This window comes from Amblyraja radiata, chromosome 5 (assembly GCF_010909765.2).
Source record: "Amblyraja radiata isolate CabotCenter1 chromosome 5, sAmbRad1.1.pri, whole genome shotgun sequence".
Taxonomy (NCBI): domain Eukaryota; kingdom Metazoa; phylum Chordata; class Chondrichthyes; order Rajiformes; family Rajidae; genus Amblyraja; species Amblyraja radiata.
The window spans coordinates 24,821,617-24,843,156 of NC_045960.1; the positions used below are offsets into that span (position 1 = coordinate 24,821,617).

The 21,540-nt window shown below is 41.5% G+C and overlaps 1 protein-coding gene and 1 long non-coding RNA gene across 5 annotated transcripts in view; one reads left to right on the forward strand and one right to left on the reverse strand.

The window, feature by feature from the left end:
• LOC116973103 (pleckstrin homology domain interacting protein) overlaps positions 1-21,540 on the reverse strand; it is a 191,504-nt gene that overhangs the window by 84,736 nt on the left and 85,228 nt on the right. For 3 of the 4 annotated variants that reach the window (XM_033020803.1, XM_033020802.1, XM_033020799.1), the window contains exons 10-13: positions 14,839-14,909; positions 9,269-9,369; positions 6,289-6,329; positions 2,712-2,813 (exon numbers count right to left, since the gene is read on the reverse strand). In XM_033020803.1, coding sequence (XP_032876694.1) covers positions 2,712-2,813; positions 6,289-6,329; positions 9,269-9,369; positions 14,839-14,909 — 315 coding nt within the window. The remainder of the gene's footprint in view (positions 1-2,711; positions 2,814-6,288; positions 6,330-9,268; positions 9,370-14,838; positions 14,910-21,540) is intronic. The other variant, XM_033020801.1, reaches the window with a different exon arrangement.
• LOC116973104 overlaps positions 16,589-21,540 on the forward strand; it is a 31,878-nt gene continuing 26,926 nt past the window's right edge. Inside the window, exon 1 of the long non-coding RNA XR_004411998.1 lies at positions 16,589-16,611. This is a non-coding gene — a long non-coding RNA (uncharacterized LOC116973104). The remainder of the gene's footprint in view (positions 16,612-21,540) is intronic.

Here is a 21,540-nt window from a genome sequence, read left to right on the forward strand (position 1 = left end):
AGCGGAGGTGTTCGGCGAAACGGTCGCCCAACCTACGCTTGGTCTCACCGATGTAAATTAGCTGACATCTAGGTATTTCAAGGTATGTCTTCTACGCACCTTACTTGACAGTGCATTCATTGCCATCGCTTTGTATACTTCTGTTTGAACGGCTGCTTCCTGCTTTTAGCACCAGATGATGATGTAGAAGCCATTTTGGAAGCCTCCCTCCCTTTCTCCCTCTCCCCTCTTCCCCTCTCTCCCTCCCTCACTCTCTCTCACTCCCTCACTCTTTCTCTCCCTCCCCCTTTCCCTCCCACCCTCTCTCCTTCCCTTTTTTTCTCCCTCCCTCTCTTATTCCCTCCCTTCCTTTCTCCACCCCTCCCCCTCTCTCCCTTGAGCCCACCCACCGTTCTGTAAAATCAAGGGCAATCCCAATGTAACTGCAATCCCACTGGTAACCTTTCACCACTAGGCTTATCCAGAATTCTACCACTGCCTGAAAAATAAGCAAAGGCTCAACTTCCACTGAGAAAGAGAATTCCAAAGACTCATAGTTATACGAGAATTTTCCAAATCTGTGTAAAGCCCATAGCGCTCCAGCCGGTAGCACTATATTTAGAACCCATAGCGCTGTAGCCGATAGCTCTTCGTTTAAATTCCCACGTGTTAAACTGACAGCACTCTGTTTAAACCTGGAGCAGGACAGGCAGATCAAAGCTTAAAAAAATAATCATCCAGACCTTGAAATTTAAAATACTAATAGATTTAATCTGCTATAATTTTATCACAGTATGACTTTTTATATCCTTGCATTTAAGCAGCAAGATCTTAAGTCAATTTCACTGGCTTATTACTTTTCCATTGTCGAGTGGTATGTTAATGAAACAGGCAATGTCGGGCCGATTTAAAAAAAAATCCGTATTTAACAACGCAAATTCGTACATCAGTATTCTTATCGCATTTCCGTACAAAATACGGAGAATCCGTACTACTTGGCAGCTCTGTGTATGGCAAATGAAATTCCTCGTATGTTGCAAAACATACTTGGCTAATAAAGTATTATTATGATTATGATGAGCATACTGAAGAACCACCAAAGCTGCGTCCACAACATTTCCCTAATCCAATGGTCAGAAAGGCAAACTAATGACAGTATCAAGCTCCAAGTACACATTCAACCAGATCTGGCAGGTAGACCTTATCACCAGCATGCCTGACACCAGGCGCTAGATCCGAGAACTCTCCGCCATCACTGCAAATAACTCTCTGGAGTTCAGAGGAAATATTTCATTGGCATTCTCAGCCAGGTGGTTTAGAAATAAATTCAATTTGTTGTAACCGGCAGAATTTTCTTTAACACTTCTTACTTTACCTTGCGTCTTTCAGCATTTCCTCTCAAATCTGCTCTGCGTGAGTCGTTGGATATCATTTTAACTTAACATCTGAAGCAAACATTGCATGTTGAAATAGAAACCTTTAAGGGGGTCATTCCCACTACTGCATTGTCATAGTGCTCCACCAATTGACAATGAGGTTTGCTAGATGCTCAGCTCTCAGTCTACTACTCTTAAGGTATCCATACCCATCTCTTTCACGTTCCTGCACAGCACTTCAATGAAGAGCCCCCAAACCAAAATAGGGCAAGGTACTGGATGCATCGGAATCATTTTTCAGAAGAATAGTCATCATCACCCTTTCACAGTCAACAGACCAGTTCAGTTCTGTTTCATTTCAGTTTATCACAAGATACTCATCGTTGCTACGTTTAAATCCTCTCATCCAACAGTGTGAAAGCAGCTTAATCAGAAAACTGGAGTGATTCAAGGCAGTAGCTCACCACCACTTTTTCAAAGGGAATCAGGGCTGAACAATGAATGCTGGCCTCATCAGAAATGTCCAGACCTCAAAAATTGAATCATTTTTTAATTTATTTTTCTTCTTACACCTTTAAGTCATATTTCTTTCTTGTTTTCCTTTTTTTTGCTCCTTACACCTTACAGGCATAGTTTATGATCAATCTCCAGCATATGATGGAATGAATTATTAATATACAGCAGCATCCACGACAAAAACACTTGAAAGCGGTCTAAACTGGAAAGAATACAGCAAATATTGACGAGAATGTCGCCAGAACTCGAGGGCCTGAGCTATAGAGAAAGCTTGGGCAGGCTCAGACTTCGTTCCCTGGAGTTCATCAGGTTGAGGGGTGATCTCATAGCGATGCATAAAATCATGAGGGAAATAGGTAGGGTGAATCCACAGTCTTTTATCCAAAGTAGTGAAAACATGAACCAGAGGATATAGGTTAAATTTGAGAGGGGAAAGATTTAATAGGAACCTTTTCATTCGGAGAATGGTGGGTGTATGGAATGAGCTGCCAGAGGAGCTCAACTATCTCCTCCGACAGCTCATTCTGTACACCTAGGTACGGGAGTAACATTTAAAAGACACTCGGGCGTAGGCATGCGGCGCCGGCCGGTTTGGGCATGTTGGCCGGTGAGAGCAAATTGGGCCTAAGGGCCTGTTTCGACACTGTATCTCCCTGTGATTATCTGAAAGGTTAATAGGTGTAGCTAGGTACATGTGACAATAAAGTATCATTGAATGGATAGAGGGATTTGGGTCAAATGCGGGCAAATGGGACTAGCTTAGATCGTGCAAGAACGTGTTGAGCCGAAGGGCCTTTCTCCTTGCTGTGTGGCTCACTGACTATGGTTCAGATCACTCACCCAGCAGGTTTGACGGCCATGTCCAATAAAATGCTCCTCCACTCTTGCCGACAGAACTGCCAGATCCGTGCAGTCCCATCACGACTTCCACTGACAAACCTACTGAGAATCAAAACTTCACTAGTAATATTATAGACATCATATAAAGTTTGGAAAGCAAACACATAATTACTCTGAGAAAAACACTGTCTGACACCAAATGTATCAAAATGGAAAAATGAACAATTTGTGGGACCCCTTTAGCTTACTATCAGTATTAGGAAAGGGTAACGAATCTTTATTCAAAAGGCTCGATAAAGAACAGTAAGAAACCATAAATATGGAAGGTAGACAAAAATGCTGGAGAAACTCAGCGGGTGAGGCATCTATGGAGCGAAGGAAATAGGCAACGTTTCGGGCCGAAACCCTTCTTCAGTCTGATCGCTCCATAGATGCTGCCTCACCCGCTGAGTTTCTCCAGCACTTTTGTCTACCTTCGATTTTCCAGCATCTGCAGTTCATTCTTAAACATCTTAACCATAAATTTGGATTTTACTTTGACCATTCAATGATGCGGCAAGTGGACACAACTCTCCATTAGTCACAAAAATTAGAAGGGAGGGTGAAAAAATGATGTCCATGAAGATTATGGAATTCTTTACTAAAGAGTTTTTAAGCAGGCCCTAATCACTTCTATCGATGAATTGATGGGTACTTAAAAATACCCATCATAGGAATATTAAAGGCATCAAAGTGAATCTTCAAAGAACGATCAACTATGGTCTAAAAGGATATTTATTCCCTATTCAATGCAGCCAACCAAAAAGCTCCAGACACCCAGGTTCGATCCTGACTGCGGGTGCTGTCTGTACAGAGTTTCTCTCCTGGTGCTCTGGTCTCTACCCACACTCCAAAGACGTACAGGTTTGTGGGTTAACCAGCTTCTGTAAATTGTCCCGTAGTGTGTAGGATAGTGTTAATTTATGGGGTGATCATTGGTCAGCATGGGCTTGGTGGGACAAAGGGCCCGTTTCCACGCTGCATCTCCAAAGTCTAAATGGTAGGAATATTAAAGGCAATAAAGTGAATCCTCAAAGTGTGATCACCTAAGGTGTGCAAGGTTATTTATTCTCTGTTAAGAAAAATGGCAATGCAGACAACCAAAAAACCTGCAGATTCTGTAAATCTGAAATAAAAGCACAAAACATGAGAAACACTCAGCAAGTCAGGCAGCATCAGTGAAAAGAGAAACAAAGCTGTCATTTTTGATTCCACTAATGTCCACTAATTACTCCCCTTCCCACAGAGCCCTGTTCTTACAACCTCTCTCATTGTCTGTGGCCTTCTGCACTACAATAACAAAGACAATAATAAGCTTATGAAACACAATGTCATTCTCCCTCTCTCTCAGCATATTGCAGCATTCAGAGAATATTGAATCCAACAGGCTATGAAGAAGGTTCCCAACCCGAAAGGTCACCAATTAATGTCCTCCAGATATGCTGGCTGACCTGCTAGGTTACTCCAACAATTTGAATTCAATGCAAGATTCCAACATTTGCAGTTCCTTGTGTCTACTTATTCAGAAGTGAAACTTGTGCAAGCTGTTATTTCATGCTCTCACTCAACATTAACAAAACAAAAGAAGTCACCAAAGATCGGCACAAAAAGCTGGGGTAATTCAGCGGGTCAGGCAGCATCTCTGGAGAAAATGTGTTGGTGATGTTTCGGGTCGAGATCCTTCTTCAGACTCAAAGAAATCCCTCCCCTCTACTTTCAGTCTGAAGAAGGGTTCCGACCCTTAACATCACCCATCCTTTTTCTCTAGAAATGCTGCCTGACCTACTGAGATACTCCAGCATCTTGTGTCTATCAAGGAACTGATCATTGGTTTCCGGAATGAGAAATCATTTACCAGTTTTCATTTGTGCATTGGTAGTGGGGACTGTCTGCAGTCAAATCGATGCAATCCATCTCATGTAATATAGTTTACAGAAATATAATAGAAACTTACAACATTCTTGAGGGGTTGGACAGGCTAGATACAGGAAAATTGTTCCCGATGTTGGGGAAGTCCATAACAAGGGGTCACAGTTTAAAGATAAGGGGGAAATCTTTTAGGACCGAGATGAGAAAAACATTTTTCACACAGAGAGTGGTGAATCTCTGGAACTCTCTGCCACAGAAGGTAATTGAGGCCAGTTCATTGGCTATATTTAAGAGGGAGTTAGATGTGGCCTTTGTGGCTAAAGGGATCAGGGGGTATGGAGAGAAGGCAGGTACAGGATACTGAGTTGGATAATCAGCCATGATCATACTGAATGGCGGTGCAGGCTCGAAGGGCCGAATGGCCTACTCCTGCGCCTATTTTCTATGTTTCTATTTTCTTTGCTTCTGTATCATAACTGACCAATTCTGCTATTGGTTACCCCTTTATTCTTTAAGGGGGTGTCTTACTTTTATTGGTGTGCTGCAAATGGCAACTCAAATTTCACTACACCAGAAATGGTGTATATGACAATAAATGTCCTTTGTCCCCTTTGTAAAATTGACTCCGTTTTTCTCTTTCCTCGGTACAGTCTGATCTGTAGGGCATTTCCTTGAACTCACAATTACAAAGCATTTATATGTTTTGTTTGTGTTCACTACAGCAACTTGACCTCACCTGAAAAAGATATTAATTTGTACTAATTTGTTTCATATATTATCTATGTGTATCGCATTTACAGACGTGCCATGCTGATGCAAGTAAGAATGTAATTGTTCCATTGTCAGTACACATCTGCAGCTCCTTCGTACACTAACAATTAAACATTCTTGACTTGACTTCCTTGATCACCATCTCTGCAACTTAAAAAGCTAGTTGTTTTTCCTTTTTCCCCCAGTTCTGACAAATATTTTTTGATGTGAACCATTACGTTTTGCTGTCCACAGATGTGGCCTGACTTGCTGAACACGTTCTGTTTGTAATAAAGGTTGGACTGCTGATGGATCAGTTTATGAGAGATGTTAACATCATTTTATAAAGCAAACAATTTACATTTGTATTAGTTTAATTCAGAGATACAGCATGGAAAAAAGGCCCTTTGGCCCATCGAGTCCATGCTAGCCATCATTCACCAGTTGACACTTGGTCTATCTGATCCCACTTCCACATCTACAGCTGATGCACTAGGGCAATTTACAGAGATCAATTAATCTAAAAACCGGCATGTCTTTGGGATGCGGAAGGAAACCGGAGCCCCCGGAGAAAACCCACAAGATCATAGGGAGAACGTGCAAACTACATAAATAGCACCCTGAGGTCAGGATTGAACCAGGGTCGCTGGCGCTGTGAGGCAGCACTCAACCTGCTAAATCATTTGATAACACACAATTTAAGGGTCTAGCAACTAGAATAATTAAAAGCAGCATGTTTATTCTTACGGTAGACAAAAATGCTGGAGGAACTCAGCGGGTGAGGCAGCATCTATGGAGAGAAGGAATAGGCAAAGTTTCGGGTCGAACCCCTTCTTCAGTCTGAATTTCCTCCAGCATTTTTGTCTACCTTCGATTTACCCAGCATCTGCAGTTATTTCTTAAACATGTTTATTCTTACCTGTCACTTGTGTTGGAGAACTGAATACTGTCAACTTTGTCCTAACAAAAATATAAACAGGAACTAAAATTAGGTGTAATTAATGTTTGCTTTTCTTAAATTAAGTATTGATAACTTCTTAATAAAAAACAATGTCAGATTTTCAATTTTACAAACAATTAAAGATAGGATACAGGTTACAAGAACGTTGATTCTCTATCAGCATTCCAGATGTACTTGGGATGACATTCTAATTTATATTTTATCATGTCAATCAGCCTGTAAATAACTTTCCTGGGGCCAGAAGTAAATTGATCAAGTCGATGACAAGATGCAATGTCAAATCCCCCAACATCCGAAAACCTTGAAAGAAGCCACAGAGATCCTTTTACCACAGGGTGCGTTCAGCAATGCATCACCCTGCTGGCTCTATATCAGAAAATAATGAGGTCCAGAATACTTTCTACTCTCCCCTCCCTTGAATGTCCCTTCATAATTAACAAATGTTCTTCCTTGCTTTTAAACCATTCCTGCAACAAAATGTACAAGCAGGAGCCCCATTTGCCAACATAGCATAATCTTACTTACTTATGCAAATCCAACTGTGGTAAATTATTGAACACATAGTTGTCATCTATGTAAGTGGACAAAATTTGGTCTTTAAAACCAATGGTAAATAATAATAATCATACCGCGAAAGAAATAAGATGCTGGAGTAACTCAGCGGGGCAGGCAGCATCTCTGGAGAGAAGGAATGGTGACGATTCGGGTTGAGACCCTTCTTCAGATGAGTCTCAACCTGAAACGTCGCCCATTCCACCAGAGACGTGGCCTGTCCCGCTGAGTTACTCCAGCATCTTGTGTCTATCTTGGGTGTAAACCAGTATTGCAGTTCCTTCCTACACAGCCTACCTCATCCATGCTCACCAAGATGCCCCATCAAAGCTAGCCCCAGTTAACTGCATTTCCCCCATATCTCTATAAACCTTTCCTATCTCTGTACCTGTTTAATTGTCTTTTAAATGTTGCTATTGTACCTGCCTCAACTACTTCTTTTGGCACATCTTTTCGTAGACCCATCACCCTCTGTGTGAAAAAAATCCCCTCTCTATTCACCCTATCTATACCCCTCATGGTTTTATACACCTCATCATACCTGTCTTTGTCACAGCAACCGAGGGAAAGATTGGGTAAAATGTTAACAACAGACAAAAAAAAGTGCAATAAGAATGTAAAGCATGAAGATTTTTGTAGAGGTGGAGTAAGGGGCCTGTCCACTTTCACGACTTAATTCACGACCTCTGCCGAGTTTACCCTTGACCCATACTCGCAGCATGGTCGTAGGTAGGTCATAGGTAGGTTGTGATGCTAGTCGGAGGTACTCATCGCATCAAGTAGGTCGGGGCGTTTTTCTAGCCTGATGAAAAATGTCCATGAGTAAAAAAGGTCGTGAATTAGGTCGTGAAAGTGGGGCGGGCCCTTAAGGGGAGAGAGAGGGCAGAGTGAGGGAAGCAGGGGAAGAAAATTGGCAAAGGAGGAAGAGACAAGTCAGTTGTCTTTCCCCACACGTGAAGCTCTATAAAAAAATCAAACTTTCGACAGTCAAGCGAATTTAATCTAAATCACTATCTAAATTAGTTTTAAGCATTTAATTCATCACATTATCCTAAGTCACATTTGAATTTGCGAAATTTAATTTCTACTGAAGAGTCCATCATGTGTGCAAACTCCTATTCTTCTCACCAGTCACTCTGTAGACTTGGCATTCTACAAACATTAAGTCACAATTCTTTCAAGACCCATCTGGCAACCATGCCAACAATAATCAATGAAACATGCGAGAAAATGTTTCCCCATTGGCTTTCCTCATTAGCAGAGTCAGACCAAAGAGTTTCCAATGCAATTTCCAACTAAATTCATTAGCCTTCACTGCAATTTTAATATATTACAGATTATCGCTTGCATTAGGAAATCAGTAGTAGGAGCATTGGCTCACTTGTTATGCAGTTACAGACAGTACAATTTTTTAATTAGTTAATGATTTACATCTGGGAAATGCAGCAATTTGATGTAAGAAAGATTCAAGTGGGCAAAGATGTGCCAAATGCCATTTATTGTGGAGAAATGGGGGATAATTTGCCTTGAGGAAAAATACTGGATTTAAGTTTGAAGAGTGAGCAAATTCACAAATCTTGAATTTTGTCTTTGTAAACAGGAACTGTGAATTTACAGAAAATATAGTGATTAAGCCAATCCTTTGTGAATCACTTCCTAAATCTCGATTGAAATAGTGTGTATAATTCTGAGTACCACAATTTTGGAAGTAAAAGGAAGTCTGTTTGAGTGTTCAGAGATGGTTTACAATGACAATGCTATAAGTGGGAGATTATAAATGGGGGATTCTCCAGAGATGTTGCTTGGCATGCTGAGTTACCCCGGCATTTTGTGTCTACCTTCAGTGTAAACCAGCATCTGCAGTTCCTTCCTACACTATAAATGGAAAACTCTTGAGAAAAATGGAGAGTTAAGATTATTTTTTCCTAGAATAGACAAGTTCATGCAGAGACCTGAATATCGACATTGAATACCAGGGGAAATTTTGATTGAACGAGGAGAGATCAACACTTCCCTTTGGCAAATGGGGCAGCAGCCAGCCAAAGATAAAGTGCAAGAGTTAGAAGAATAATTAGAAGATACACTTTCACATCGAGGAGCGTTATTATTTAGAGGAATGTTAATGATTAGGATTGCATTGACTGAAAGGGCAGTAAAACAGACCCCATTAGAATTTTTTTTAAGATACTGAGCATGCATTATTTAAAGAGTGGTCATTATTTGGGATGCACCAAATGGCTCACCTTGGTGAATTTTTGATTATGTTTAACAAGTTAGATTTTTTACATTTATCATCTATAATTACACATTGTTTTTCTTTATTATTCCATGCTCAAGGCATGCTCCACAGAAATGTAATTATTTTTCTTAGAACAAAGGTACTTACAGTATGAAATTCCAACTCTGAAATTTTCTCAGGTTGCCCTGACCCAAAATAGTAAACTCGAATAATGTGATCTGTGCTCCCAGTTGCCAAAAACATTCCACCTGAAAAGGAAGAGACAGGTGACTGGCAGCATTTGCTGCATCCAAAGGAGAATTCTTTTAATTATCATCTTTCACACAATATAAACTGAAACCATTTTGTTCTGCCTTCCATCTCCTGTGAAACGCAAACAGCTCAACAAGTGAAATAATACTCATCACATTGCCATCATTTTTTCTTTCCCCACTCAGTTTAATGTTGATCATGATGCATGTGGGAACCACAAACCTGAGAAGAAAATACTGCAGCCTAGATAGCTTTCACTTCTAAATACCTTGACTGAGGTAATGCATACATAACCATCAAAGTATTATTTACAGGAACTCCAGGACTGCTAGGAGTCAGTAGACTGGGCAATGTTCAAGGACTCGTTCAATGTTCAACAGACCTGAATGAATATGCCGCAGTCGTTACAGACATCATAAGGAAATGTGTGGAGGACTGCGTCCCAACAAAAACATTTCGAGTGTTTCCTAACCAGAAGCCTTGGATGAACCATGAAATCCGCATTCTACTGAAGACCAGATCCCGGGCATTCAGGTCTGGCGATGCAGAGGTCTACAAGAAGTCCAGATATGACCTTGGTAAGGCCATCAAAAAGGTCAAAAAAGACTTCTGCTCCAAGCTGGAGGATGAGACGGATGTTCGGCAACTGTGGCGGGGCTTGAATGCAATCACCTCCTACAAGGCGAAATCAGGAGGCAACTCAGATGACAGCAAAGCATTGCTCCATGACGAGCTCAATGTGTTTTACGCACGCTTTGATAGGGAGAATACTGATGTGCCTTCCCGAGCCCCCATTCGCTGTGATGGTATTTCAGTCTCAGTCACAGAGGTCAAAGTCAGGAAATCCTTCAGAGGGGTGAACCCTCGAAAAGCGCCTGGACCTGATGGTATACCCGGTCATGTTCTAAAAACCTGTGTGGCCCAACTGGCTCGAGTTTTTACGGACATTTTCAACCTCTCACATCTGAGGTCTGAGGTTCCCACCTGCTTTAAAAGGGCATCAATTATACCAGTGCCCAAGAAGAGCAAGGTGACGTGCCTCAATGACTATCGACCTGTGGCACTAACGTCTGTGGTGATGAAGTGCTTTGAGAGGTTGATCATGGCGCATATCAACTCCTACATCGACAAGAACCTCGACCCACTGCAGTTCGCTTACCGCCACAACAGGTCAAAGGTGGATGCAATCTCACTGGCTCTCCACTCCGCTCTGGACCACTTGGACAACAAAAACTCGTATGTCAGGCTGTTGTCCATAGACTACAGCTCAGCGTTTACAGGGCTCAAAATTAGCAGTTGTCCGGTTGCCAATGGCAACCCACAGTCCCACCGGGCAACCGAAAAGCCATGCCATTTTGCCCGGCTTGGCAAGCACCCGGGACACCTGAGCTGGCCCCCTCTCTATCTTTCTCTCTCTCTCCGTCTCCGCCCGCTGTCGGTATCTCGGGTCTCCACCCGCTCCTCGTCCGCCGACACGGCCATCAGGAAGATGGTACAGGAGCCTGAAATCTGTAACATCCAGGTTCAGGAACAGCTACTTCCCCACAGCCATCAGGCTATTAAACACAACATCAAATAAACTCTGAACAATAACAGTCTATTATTACTATTGCACTTTATCTGTTTATTATTGTGTGTATATGGTCTATCGACACAGTGAACCTTTATCTCCCGTTTTGTATTATGTTTACATATTCTGTTGTGCTGCAGCAAGCAAGAATTTCATTGTCCTATTTGGGACACATGACAATAAACTCTCTTAACTCTTGACACTCGCCAATTAGGCGACCATCTTTGATGCAGTAAACAGAAAGGTTGTGAAGAACCAGGAAAGAGAAGTAGATTGATGATGACAAGGGCGGCACGGTGGCAGAGTAGCTGCCTTACTAAGATCCTGACTAAGGGTGCTGTCTTTACTTAGTTTGTACGTTCTCCCCGTGACCGCGTGGTTTTTCTCCAGGATCTTCGGTTTACTCCCACACTCCCAAGATGTACATGTTTGTTGGTTAATTGGCTTGGTATAAATGTAAATTATCACTTGTGTGTGTAGGATGGTGTTAATGTGCGGGGATCGCTGGTCGATGCGGACTCGATGGGCTGAAGGGCCTGTTTCCACGTTGTATCTCTAAATTAAACCGATGCTGCGACACATTAAAGGTCTTATTCTACTACATCTCTACAAGCACTCAAAAGGAAATAATCAGTCTTCCATCAAATCCTGGTCTTTCTCATCCAACCAGTTCTTGAATGAACCAACCAATTCTTAACTCCACCATTACAGCCTTGAAAAATTCCCAGGATAATCTCAGCAATCTATTCCACCATATTTCATTTGAAATTAATGCTAATTCCATTCAATGGTTGGTGGAAATAATGCAGGTATTTTACAGTATCAATGTCTCGTCTATCACAAAGTCATTCAGCAGCTTGTTTTATATTCTTTTCTCTTATGCCGTCAGAGCACATAATGGAATAAGTGCAATATTATTTCAATAAAAAGTTATTGGCCTTCAAAATGACAACACTTTATGTTTGAGGAAGAAAAGGAACTGACTTCTGCATCACACTCTCAGGAATGTAGAAAATCAATAATGGAAACCTACAAATGTCAGGGAAAAGTTTTAAAGTAAAATATTTCCTGTAATGTTTGTAAGCTTGCGTCAAGTGTAAAAGTACAAATTCATAGCTGCAGTTCCTGAATATATTTGCATTTTTAGTGTGTCACCTTTACACTGCAATTTATTAGATATTTATATGCATTCAGGAATTAGAGTCCAGAGCAGAGAAACTGACCCTTTATTGACTGGATCTGACCGTGAAGTACCCACTTGCACCAATCTCATTCACCCCACATTCCCATCAATTTTCCCAAGATGTTACCACTTACTGACATACTAGTATTAACTTGGAGTGGCCAAATAAGCAACCACGCCACATCTATTTGAGACATGGGAGCACACAGGAAAGCAACACAGTCAAAGCAAGAATGTGCTAACTACACACATACAGCAGAGGTCAGAAATCAGAGTGTTTTATTGTCATATGCCATAGTGCATAAGCTGTAGGTGCAGAACCAGGCAATTCGGCCATCAAGTCTACTCCACCATTCAATCATGGCTGATCTACCTTACCCTCTCAACATCATTCTCCAGCCTTCTCCCCATAACTACTGACCCCGTACTAAGCAAGAATCTATCAATCTCCACCTTAAAAATATCTATTGACTTGGCCTCCAAAGCCCTCTGTGGCAATTAATTCCACAGATTCACCACCCTCTACTAAGGATCCTGAAACCAAACAACAAAATTCTTGTTTACAGCAGTGCCACAGATATGTGAACATACGTTACTCTGTAAAACCCACAGTAAACAACAAAACAAAAACCAAACAGCCAAATAAATAGACAATAAATAGTACTGCAACAATAGTAATCAACCCAGGTCTGGACTGGAGCTGCAAGGTAGCAGCTCTTCTTGATGCATTACTGAGTAACCGTTGGTACACAAAATTGCTGGGGAAACTCAGCGGGTGTACCTTCGATATTCCAGCATCTGCAGTTCCCTTTTGAACACTGAGTAACCGTTGACAGGCAACAATCATTGCCAATTTTATTACACTTCAAATTTTTGAAAGCTGCCACTAAGCACCCCAATTTTGATGAGCTGCTTACTTTCTGACTTTCGTACAGGTGAGACAAGACATTATGGCTGTTTGGATCAATTGGCCAGAACGTTTTTCCTGGCTTCAGAATGACTGATGCAGCATGTTTCAAATGGGCCGCTATTAATTAGTGTGCACCATGCCTAACGATCTTGAACAATCTGTTCTCAGTTATCAATGTCGCAAAGCTTCATTGCTGGTTAAAGAAATGTCCTGATGTGTGTTGCAGATGGATTGATTTCCTTCCCTTCCTAAAACATCTTTACATTTAGGTTTATTATTATCATATGCACCAAGCTACAGTGAAAAGCTTTGTCTTGCATGCTATCCAATCATATCAGGTAATACTATACATAAATGCAATCAAGGCAAACTTAGTACAATAGGTGGATCAAAGCGGAATATATTGAGTGCAGGATATAATCCTCAACACTGAAGCACGCCAGCTCCCTAGACAAAGACCAATGTCCGCAATGAGGTAGTGGTGAATGGGAAAGCAGCCTAAGTTACAGAAGGATTGTTCAGAAGCCTTATAACAGAGGGGTAGAAGCTGTTCAGAAGCTGTAGCTTCAATTATCTTGCAAGTAGTCTTGTGCACCAATATTTAAACGTTTGGGGATATGGTCGCAACAAAGGGAGCCTCACTACGCAGTCCCGGGTTCCAACCAGACCTCGGGTGCTGTTTGCGTGTAGTTTGCACATTCTTCCTGTGAACGTGTGATTTCCTCCGGGTACTCCAGTTTCCTCCCACTTGTGGGCGGAGCACCAAGGCAAATTCCTTGTATGTGAATACTTGGTCAATAAAGTTATTCATTCATTCATTCAAATTGGCCTCTTTAAATTGCCCTAGTGTGTTTGGAGTGGATGCAACAGTGCAATAACATAAAACTAGTGTGAAAGGTAATCGATAGTCAATGTGGACAGTGGGCCAAAGGGTCTGTTTCCGTGTTGTATTTTTCAATTTGATTCCATTCAATACATCTCAAGCAAATGTATATAAAATATATAATATATATATATCTCTGAACTAGCTGCCCTACACTTTTCTCCATGCAGCTAATTTGTATATTTTGCAAGCATCAAGTCACCGCAAGCAAAAAATGTAAATATTGAAATTTCATCAACATTACAGATATATTATTATGCAGAAGACAAGAGCAGAATTGCTTCTTTGATGATATTTTTGTTTGGTTGGGGTGTCGGGGAAATGGAGTGGAAAGGAGAAATCACAAACATCATTTTGCAACATTGCACAATCTGTGTAATTATCCTCATCAACAAATGTGAAATTAAAGTACCTCCGGGCGGCACGGTGACGGAACGGTAGAGCTACTGCCTTACAGCGCCAGAGACCCGGGTTCGATCCTGACTACAAGTGCTCTCTGTACAGAATTTGCACATTCCCCCCGTGATCTGTCTGGGTTTTCTCCAAGATCTCCGGTTTCCTCCCACACTCCAAAGACATACAGGTTTGCAGGTTAATTGGCTTGTTATAAATGTAAACATTTTCCCTAGTGTGTGTAGGGTAGAGTTAATATGCGGGGATTCCTGGTTGGTGCAGACTCGGTGGGCCGAAGCGCCTGTTTCCACGCTGAATCTCTAAATTAAACTAATCTATTTACCTATACACAGAATCAAATGTTCACACAGCCAATATTCTCCATACTCGGAACAACTATTTCTTAAAAACTCAACCATACTGAATTATGAGCGAACATACATTTGAAACCGACCATTATACTGAAATTTAAAATGATTACTGCCACCAAAATGATAAAAAAATCAAAACTGGCAAAGTCACTTACCAGCACTGAATGAAGAGCAAATCATTTGGACTCCAGGCCTTGGGCGCTCAGTGAACTTAATTGGTCGATGACTGCAGTAAAAATAGAACAACATTGAGATATGATTGTAATTACTCCGGTTTAAAACAGCTGTTAAAAAACTGAAGCTTTGATTTTTAGATTGGTGAGCACTTTCTCCCCTCCTGGATGTTAATATTATGAAAACTCGAATAGTCAGCAATAATTAGTATGGGCTGACTAACTCAGGAGGTTGTTAATTTTATGTAAATTTAACACACATTTTTAAAGTGCTCAGACATTACAATAATTATTATGCTATAGAAATTGGATACCATGAAACTAGTCATTATGGCCTGGAATTAGATCTGAAATCAAAAGTGTGTTTAGCATAAAAAATCTGTGCTTCATAAATATGGATGCGAATGTGAACTCTTTGAAAAAACAATTCAAAGATAAAAGCCACATGACAAGCAAGAGAACTGTATCCTGCTAATTAAGTAACCATGGAAGCATAATAAAATACCAAAGAGAACCACACAATTGCAACAAATAACTATAGATACATAAATATCGAAGTCTGTAAAAATGGAGGCTGGCATTGCAATAGAAAATTGATCCAAGATTTTTGTCTCCAGGCACAACACCAACACAATGCTGGCTTCTCATTTCAATGATTTCAGCAACCGACCAGGTCTAAGCAATAAGCCGGTCATATCATAAAATCATAAATGGCCAGCTCCAATTAAACGTAGTCAGCAACATATAACTAGCTATGGACACATGTTAATGGTATGAGTTGAATTGACTAGGAAAGAACTGCCGTTGCTGGTTTACACTGAAGATACAACACAAAATGCTGGAGTAACTCAGCGGGACAGGCAGCATCTCTGAATAGAAGGAATGGGTGACGTTTCAGGTCAAGACTTCTTCAGAGTTGAGTTAAGTTGAGTAAAGTTTATTATCACATGTAGCGAGGTACAGTGAAAAGCTTTTTGTTGCTTGCTAACAGACAGCCGAAAGACAATACATGATTACAATCCATAGTGTAGATCCATGATAAAGGGAATATCGTGAAAAATGTTTAATGCAACGTAAAGTCCAGTAACATCTGATCAAAGATAGTCCGAGGGTCTCCAATGAAGTAGATGATAGCACAGTACTGCTTTCTCGTTGTTGGTATGGTTGGGGACGATGTGGTGGGTGCAGAACTGATATAGACTGTGGCTAGAGCAATATGTAGTTGTCAAACGGAAGTAAATATGATCCAGGAACAATGATGCAAGATGGACAAAACTCATCACCAAGGCGTTCCAGAAATTAGAAATCTTCATGGAGGTATAAAATTATTGCCCTGTGACACCAGAGGACCAGCAAAGGTCCAGCAAACACACACAAAGCAAGCAGTGGAAGCGGACAATTGCAGAGTTCAATGTCAGGAGCACACATCTATTCACCTAGACACGACGTCACAAGAACTTCATTGACCTCACGGCAGGAGTTCAAGGTCAGTGAATGTACCAAAAATGCTTCATTCTATCACCTGCACCCCAAGCCTCAGGATCACAGAGGGTGGACGCACTGAGTCTCTTGCCCAGAGTCAGGGAATCGAGAACCAGAGTTTTAAGGTTTAAGGTGATGGGGGAAAGGAAACCTGAGGGATAACTTTTTCACACTGAGTGGTGGGTGTATGGAATGAGCTACTGGAGGAGGTAGTTGAGGCAGGTACCATCACTATGTTTACGAAACATTTAGACAGGTACATGGATAGGACAGGTTTAGATATGGGCCAAACGCAGGGAGGTGGGACTAGTGTAACTGGGACATGTTGGCTGGGATGGGCAAGTTGGGCCGAAGGGCCTGTTTATCAGCTCAGACTGTAGCAGCTCGTTTCCCCATCAATCACCAACAAATAAAGTTGTATAGACATCAACAAAATGTCCTTCAGCTCTTGCCACATCAGTCCCTGTAAATTCTTGCACATGAAACAAGTACTGTGGCACCAACATTTGTAATGTCATACCAACCAGGCTGAAGAAATCATCCATCAATCAACGCAATCAAGTGGCCCTGGAAGGCTGGGAGGTCGGTGTTTGTGTGTCCAGTTGTGGCAGGTTAAGAAAGAGCATTAGCTGAAGTGCCAAACTCCAAAATGGCTGCTGTTACCACTTCACATCTGTCACACAGTCACATCTGTGGAGTCTTTTAAGTTCCTGGTGATGATCTCCAAGGACCTTAAGTGGGGGGCTACCATCGACTCCACAGTCAAAAAGGCACAACAGAGGATGTACTTCCTGCGGCAGCTGAGAAAGCACAATCTGCCACAGGCAATGATGGTCCAATTCTACACGGCCATCTTAGAGTCTGTCCTCACCTTCTCCATCATGGTCTGGTTTGGCTCAGCCACCAAGCACGACACCCGGAGACTGCAGCGATTCGTCCGATCAGCTGAGAAGGTTATTGGCTGCAACCTTCCCTCCATTGACAAACTGTACACTGTAAGGGTCAGGAAGCGAGTGGGTAAGATCATCTCTGACCCCTCTCACCCTGGCCACAAACTCTTTGATCACTTCCCTCTGGAAGGCGACTCCGGACTGTCAAAGCTGCCACAGCCAGACATAAAAACAGTTTTTTTTTCCACGAGTAGTAGCTCTACTCAATAACCAAAAATCTGTAGCCTTCTTTTGCTCTGGTATTTTATTTAATTCACATGTTTATTCAATAATGTTTTATTATTAATGTTTAATGTTTTATGGATCATTCTTAACCGTCACTGTATGTCATGTTGTCGCTTGTGGGCGGAGCACCAAGGCAAATTCCTTGTATGTGAATACTTGGCCAATAAACTTATTCATTCAAACCTATTCATTCATTCATTCATTCATTCATTCATCCATTCAGTACTACCCAGTGTTCAATGTCAAAATCTGCCTCTTTGGCTCACTTGCATAGGCATTCACTGCATTTGCATTAACATCCTTCGAATGAGTAAAAGTTGCAGCACAGAAACAGACCCTTCGGCACAGTGAGCACATTGCTCCAAGTTTGGTGCCTTAAAACTGCATAATAAATGATGCCAATGAGTTGAATTTCTAAGCGGAAAGTCTGGAAAAACTTAAAACCCCACTGGTATTATTAAAGTCTTTCATAAAAACATGTATTTTACCTACATGCATCAGTCTATCAACAACTAGAGAGCAGTCCCAAATTACTATCTACCTCATTGGAAACCCTCAGACTATGTTTGATTGGACTTTAATTGCACTGAATGTTATTCATGATATTCCCTTTATCATGTATCTGCACACTGTGAATGGCTCGATTGTTATGATGTATTGTCTTTCTGTTGACTGGTTAGCTTGCAACAAAAACTTTTCACTGTACCTCGGCACATACAACAATGAACTAAACCAATGACTAATGTCTCCTGAATGCAAACATTTTTTTGCATCTTCCACTGAAACTTCAATTTAAAATGTGCAATCGAAACTCTAGTGCCAGAAGTTAGATTATAGTTCCAGAACAACCCAATATTTCAGGGCGTTCCCAGCCCCAGCAACTGCACGCTCAATTATATGTGTCTCATGATGTATTTCATGCATCATTGTGCATTTCAAGCAGTGTCTGTCAGTAGGTATTCAGAAATTACATCCCATCCCATAAAGGACATTTTGGTTGATAACCCAGTAACACTTTGATGGTGATAAATTCACATTTACTGATATTTTTGTAGATATTTGTAAAGAAAAATGGACCTTCATATCTCATAAAATTAAATAATTTAAGTTTGATCGTTCTTGGTGTTTGCTACTTATTCACACACAAATCGCTGCTGAGGAACTGCAAGCCTGAAAATAAGGAAGATTTTCATTTATTTATCATCTTTCATAAAACCTCAAGACTTTGCAAAGAAGTGCACAGACAATGCTTAGAGCATGTTTATCACTGCTGTAATGTAGAAAAAGGCAAGTCAAGGTTACTAGGGAAATTGACGAGGGTAAAGCAGTGGATGTTGTCTATATGGACTTTAGTAAGGCCTTTGACAAGGTTCCTCATGGAAGGTTGGTTAAGAAGGTTAAACTGTTGGGTATAAATGCAGGAATAGCAAGATGGATTCAGCAGTGGCTGAATGGGAGAAGCCAGAGGGTAATGGTGGATGGCTGTTTGTCGGGTTGGAGGCAGGTGACTAGTGGGGTGCCTCAGGGATCTGTGTTGGGTCCTTTGTTGTTTGTCATGTACATCAATGATCTGGATGAAGGGGTGGTAAATTGGATTAGTAAGTATGCAGATGATACCAAGATAGGGGGTGTTGTGGATAATGAAGAGGATTTCCAAAGTCTACAGAGTGATTTAGGCCATTTGGAAAAATGGGCTGAAAGATGGCAGATGGAGTTTAATGCTGATAAATGTGAGGTGTTACACCTTGGCAGGACAAATCAAAATAGGACGTACATGATAAATGGTAGGGAATTGAAGAATACAGTTGAACAGAGGGATCTGGGAATAACCGTGCATAGTTCCTTGAAGGTGGAATCTCATATAGATAGGGTGGTAAAGAAAGCTTTTGGTATGCTAGCCTTTATAAATCAGAGCATTGAGTATAGAAGCTGGGATGTAATGTTAAAATTGTACAAGGCATTGGTGAGACCAAATCTGGAGTATGGTGTACAATTTTGGTCGCCCAATTATAGGAAGGATGTCAACAAAATAGAGAGAGTACAGAGGAGATTTACTAGAATGTTGCCTGGGTTTCAACAACTAAGTTACAGAGGTAGGTTGAATAAGTTAGGTCTTTATTCTCTGGAGCGCAGAAGGTTAAGGGGGGACTTGATAGAGGTCTTTAAAATGATGAGAGGGATAGACAGAGTTGATGTGATCAAGCTTTTCCCTTTGAGAATAGGGAAGATTCAAACAAGAGGACATGACATCAGAATTAAGGGACAGAAGTTTAGGGGTAACATGAGGGGGAACTTCTTTACTCAGAGTGGTAGCGGTGTGGAATGAGCTTCCAGTGGAAGTGGTGGCGGCAGGTTCGTTGGTATCATTTAAGAATAAATTGGATAGGCATATGGATGAGAAGGGAATGGAGGGTTATGGTATGAGTGCAGGCAGGTGGGACTAAGGGAAAAAAATTGTTCGGCGCGGACTTGTAGGGCCGAGATGGCCTGTTTCCGTGCTGTAATTGTTATATGGTTATATGGTTATATGGTTAATTTGTGCCCAATAAGATCCCATTTGCGCGATCATTTTTAAGGGTTGGTTGAGAGATGCGTATACCAGCCATGAGTTCATATCTGCTCTTTAAAATTATGCGTAGGAAGGACATATTCCTAGGTGAGGTTAGAGTAGGTAAGGGGAGTGGAAAAGTTGGGACGATTGATGTCATGCCAGCAGTTAGAAATGAAGAGATCTAAAGAGAGTAGAAAGCTGCCCAGGGAGTCCAAGAGGAGGGGGACCGGTGGAGACGGGAGAAGGGGTCATCACTGGGTGGTGAGGACTCCTTCCAATAGAAAAAAGTACGGAGGCAGAGGAAGACCCCGAACACATTGAGGTGGGGGCGAAGAGGAACAAAGTTGAGGACAGACCATTCCGTATCGGAAAAGGGGTGGCTGAAGGGTCTTAACCTGAAACGTCACCTATTTCTTTTCTCCAGAGATGCCGTCTGACCGGCTAAATTACTCCAGCTTTTTGTGTCTTTCTTCAAAATGATGTCACAGATTATTTTCTATCCACCTAATATGTGACATCGCCTGGCGCGTCTTTAACGGCCACGGGACTTGCCATCGCCCGCCAGGGGCTCCAACATTAAGACCCGGAGCAGGGACTTACATCGCCGGCGCGGCCTTAACGGCCACGGGACTTGTCATCACCCGCCGGGGGCTTTAACATGGGGAGAGGATGGAGAGCAGGGGAGAGACAAGACTTTGCCTTCCATCACAGTGAGGAGGAGATTCACTGTGGTGGATGTCAGTGTGAATTGAGTTGGTTGTGTGTCTTGTAAAATTGTTTCTTCTTGTTGTATGGCTGCAGAAACCAAAGTTCCTAACGGATAAATAAAGTTCATTGAAGTTGAAGTTGAAGTAGACAAGGTGGGGGAGTTTAAAGTTTCACCTGCGTGAGATAATATGATCTTCAGCATTGCTTTGAGTGCATTCGAGTCCTAGGTAGAAGAGTTCAATCCACAGCTTCCTAAATCGAAGGTGAGGAGGCTTTTGATGCTTGTGTCTGCCATGATTGAACAGGACAAATCTCAAGACTATTTATTTACAAAATCTCCACTTGCAAATCCGGATAATAAGTTAGTTCAACAAATCAGCCTCCCAACATTATTGTATTATCTTGCTTTGTATCTGGACAATAACATAGCAACATGGTGAGAAAAAATGTTAGACATATTCACAGTGAGAATGTACAAACGCTGCACAGACAGCACCTGTACTCAGGATCGAACCCCAGTCCCTGGTGCTGTGAGGAAGCAACTCTACCGCTGCACCACTGTGCCACCCCTTAATAACATTAGGATATGCTATTCTTTAAATCATGATTTTACCAGCACTTCTTTTAACATATTTAAATCATCAATTGGAAATTTCACAGAAAGCGCACTTTCAAAGATCAACTAACTTCAAGCAGACCTTTAATTCAATTCAGTTTATTGTCACATGTACCGAGGTACAGTGAAAAGCTTTTTGTTGCGTGCTAACC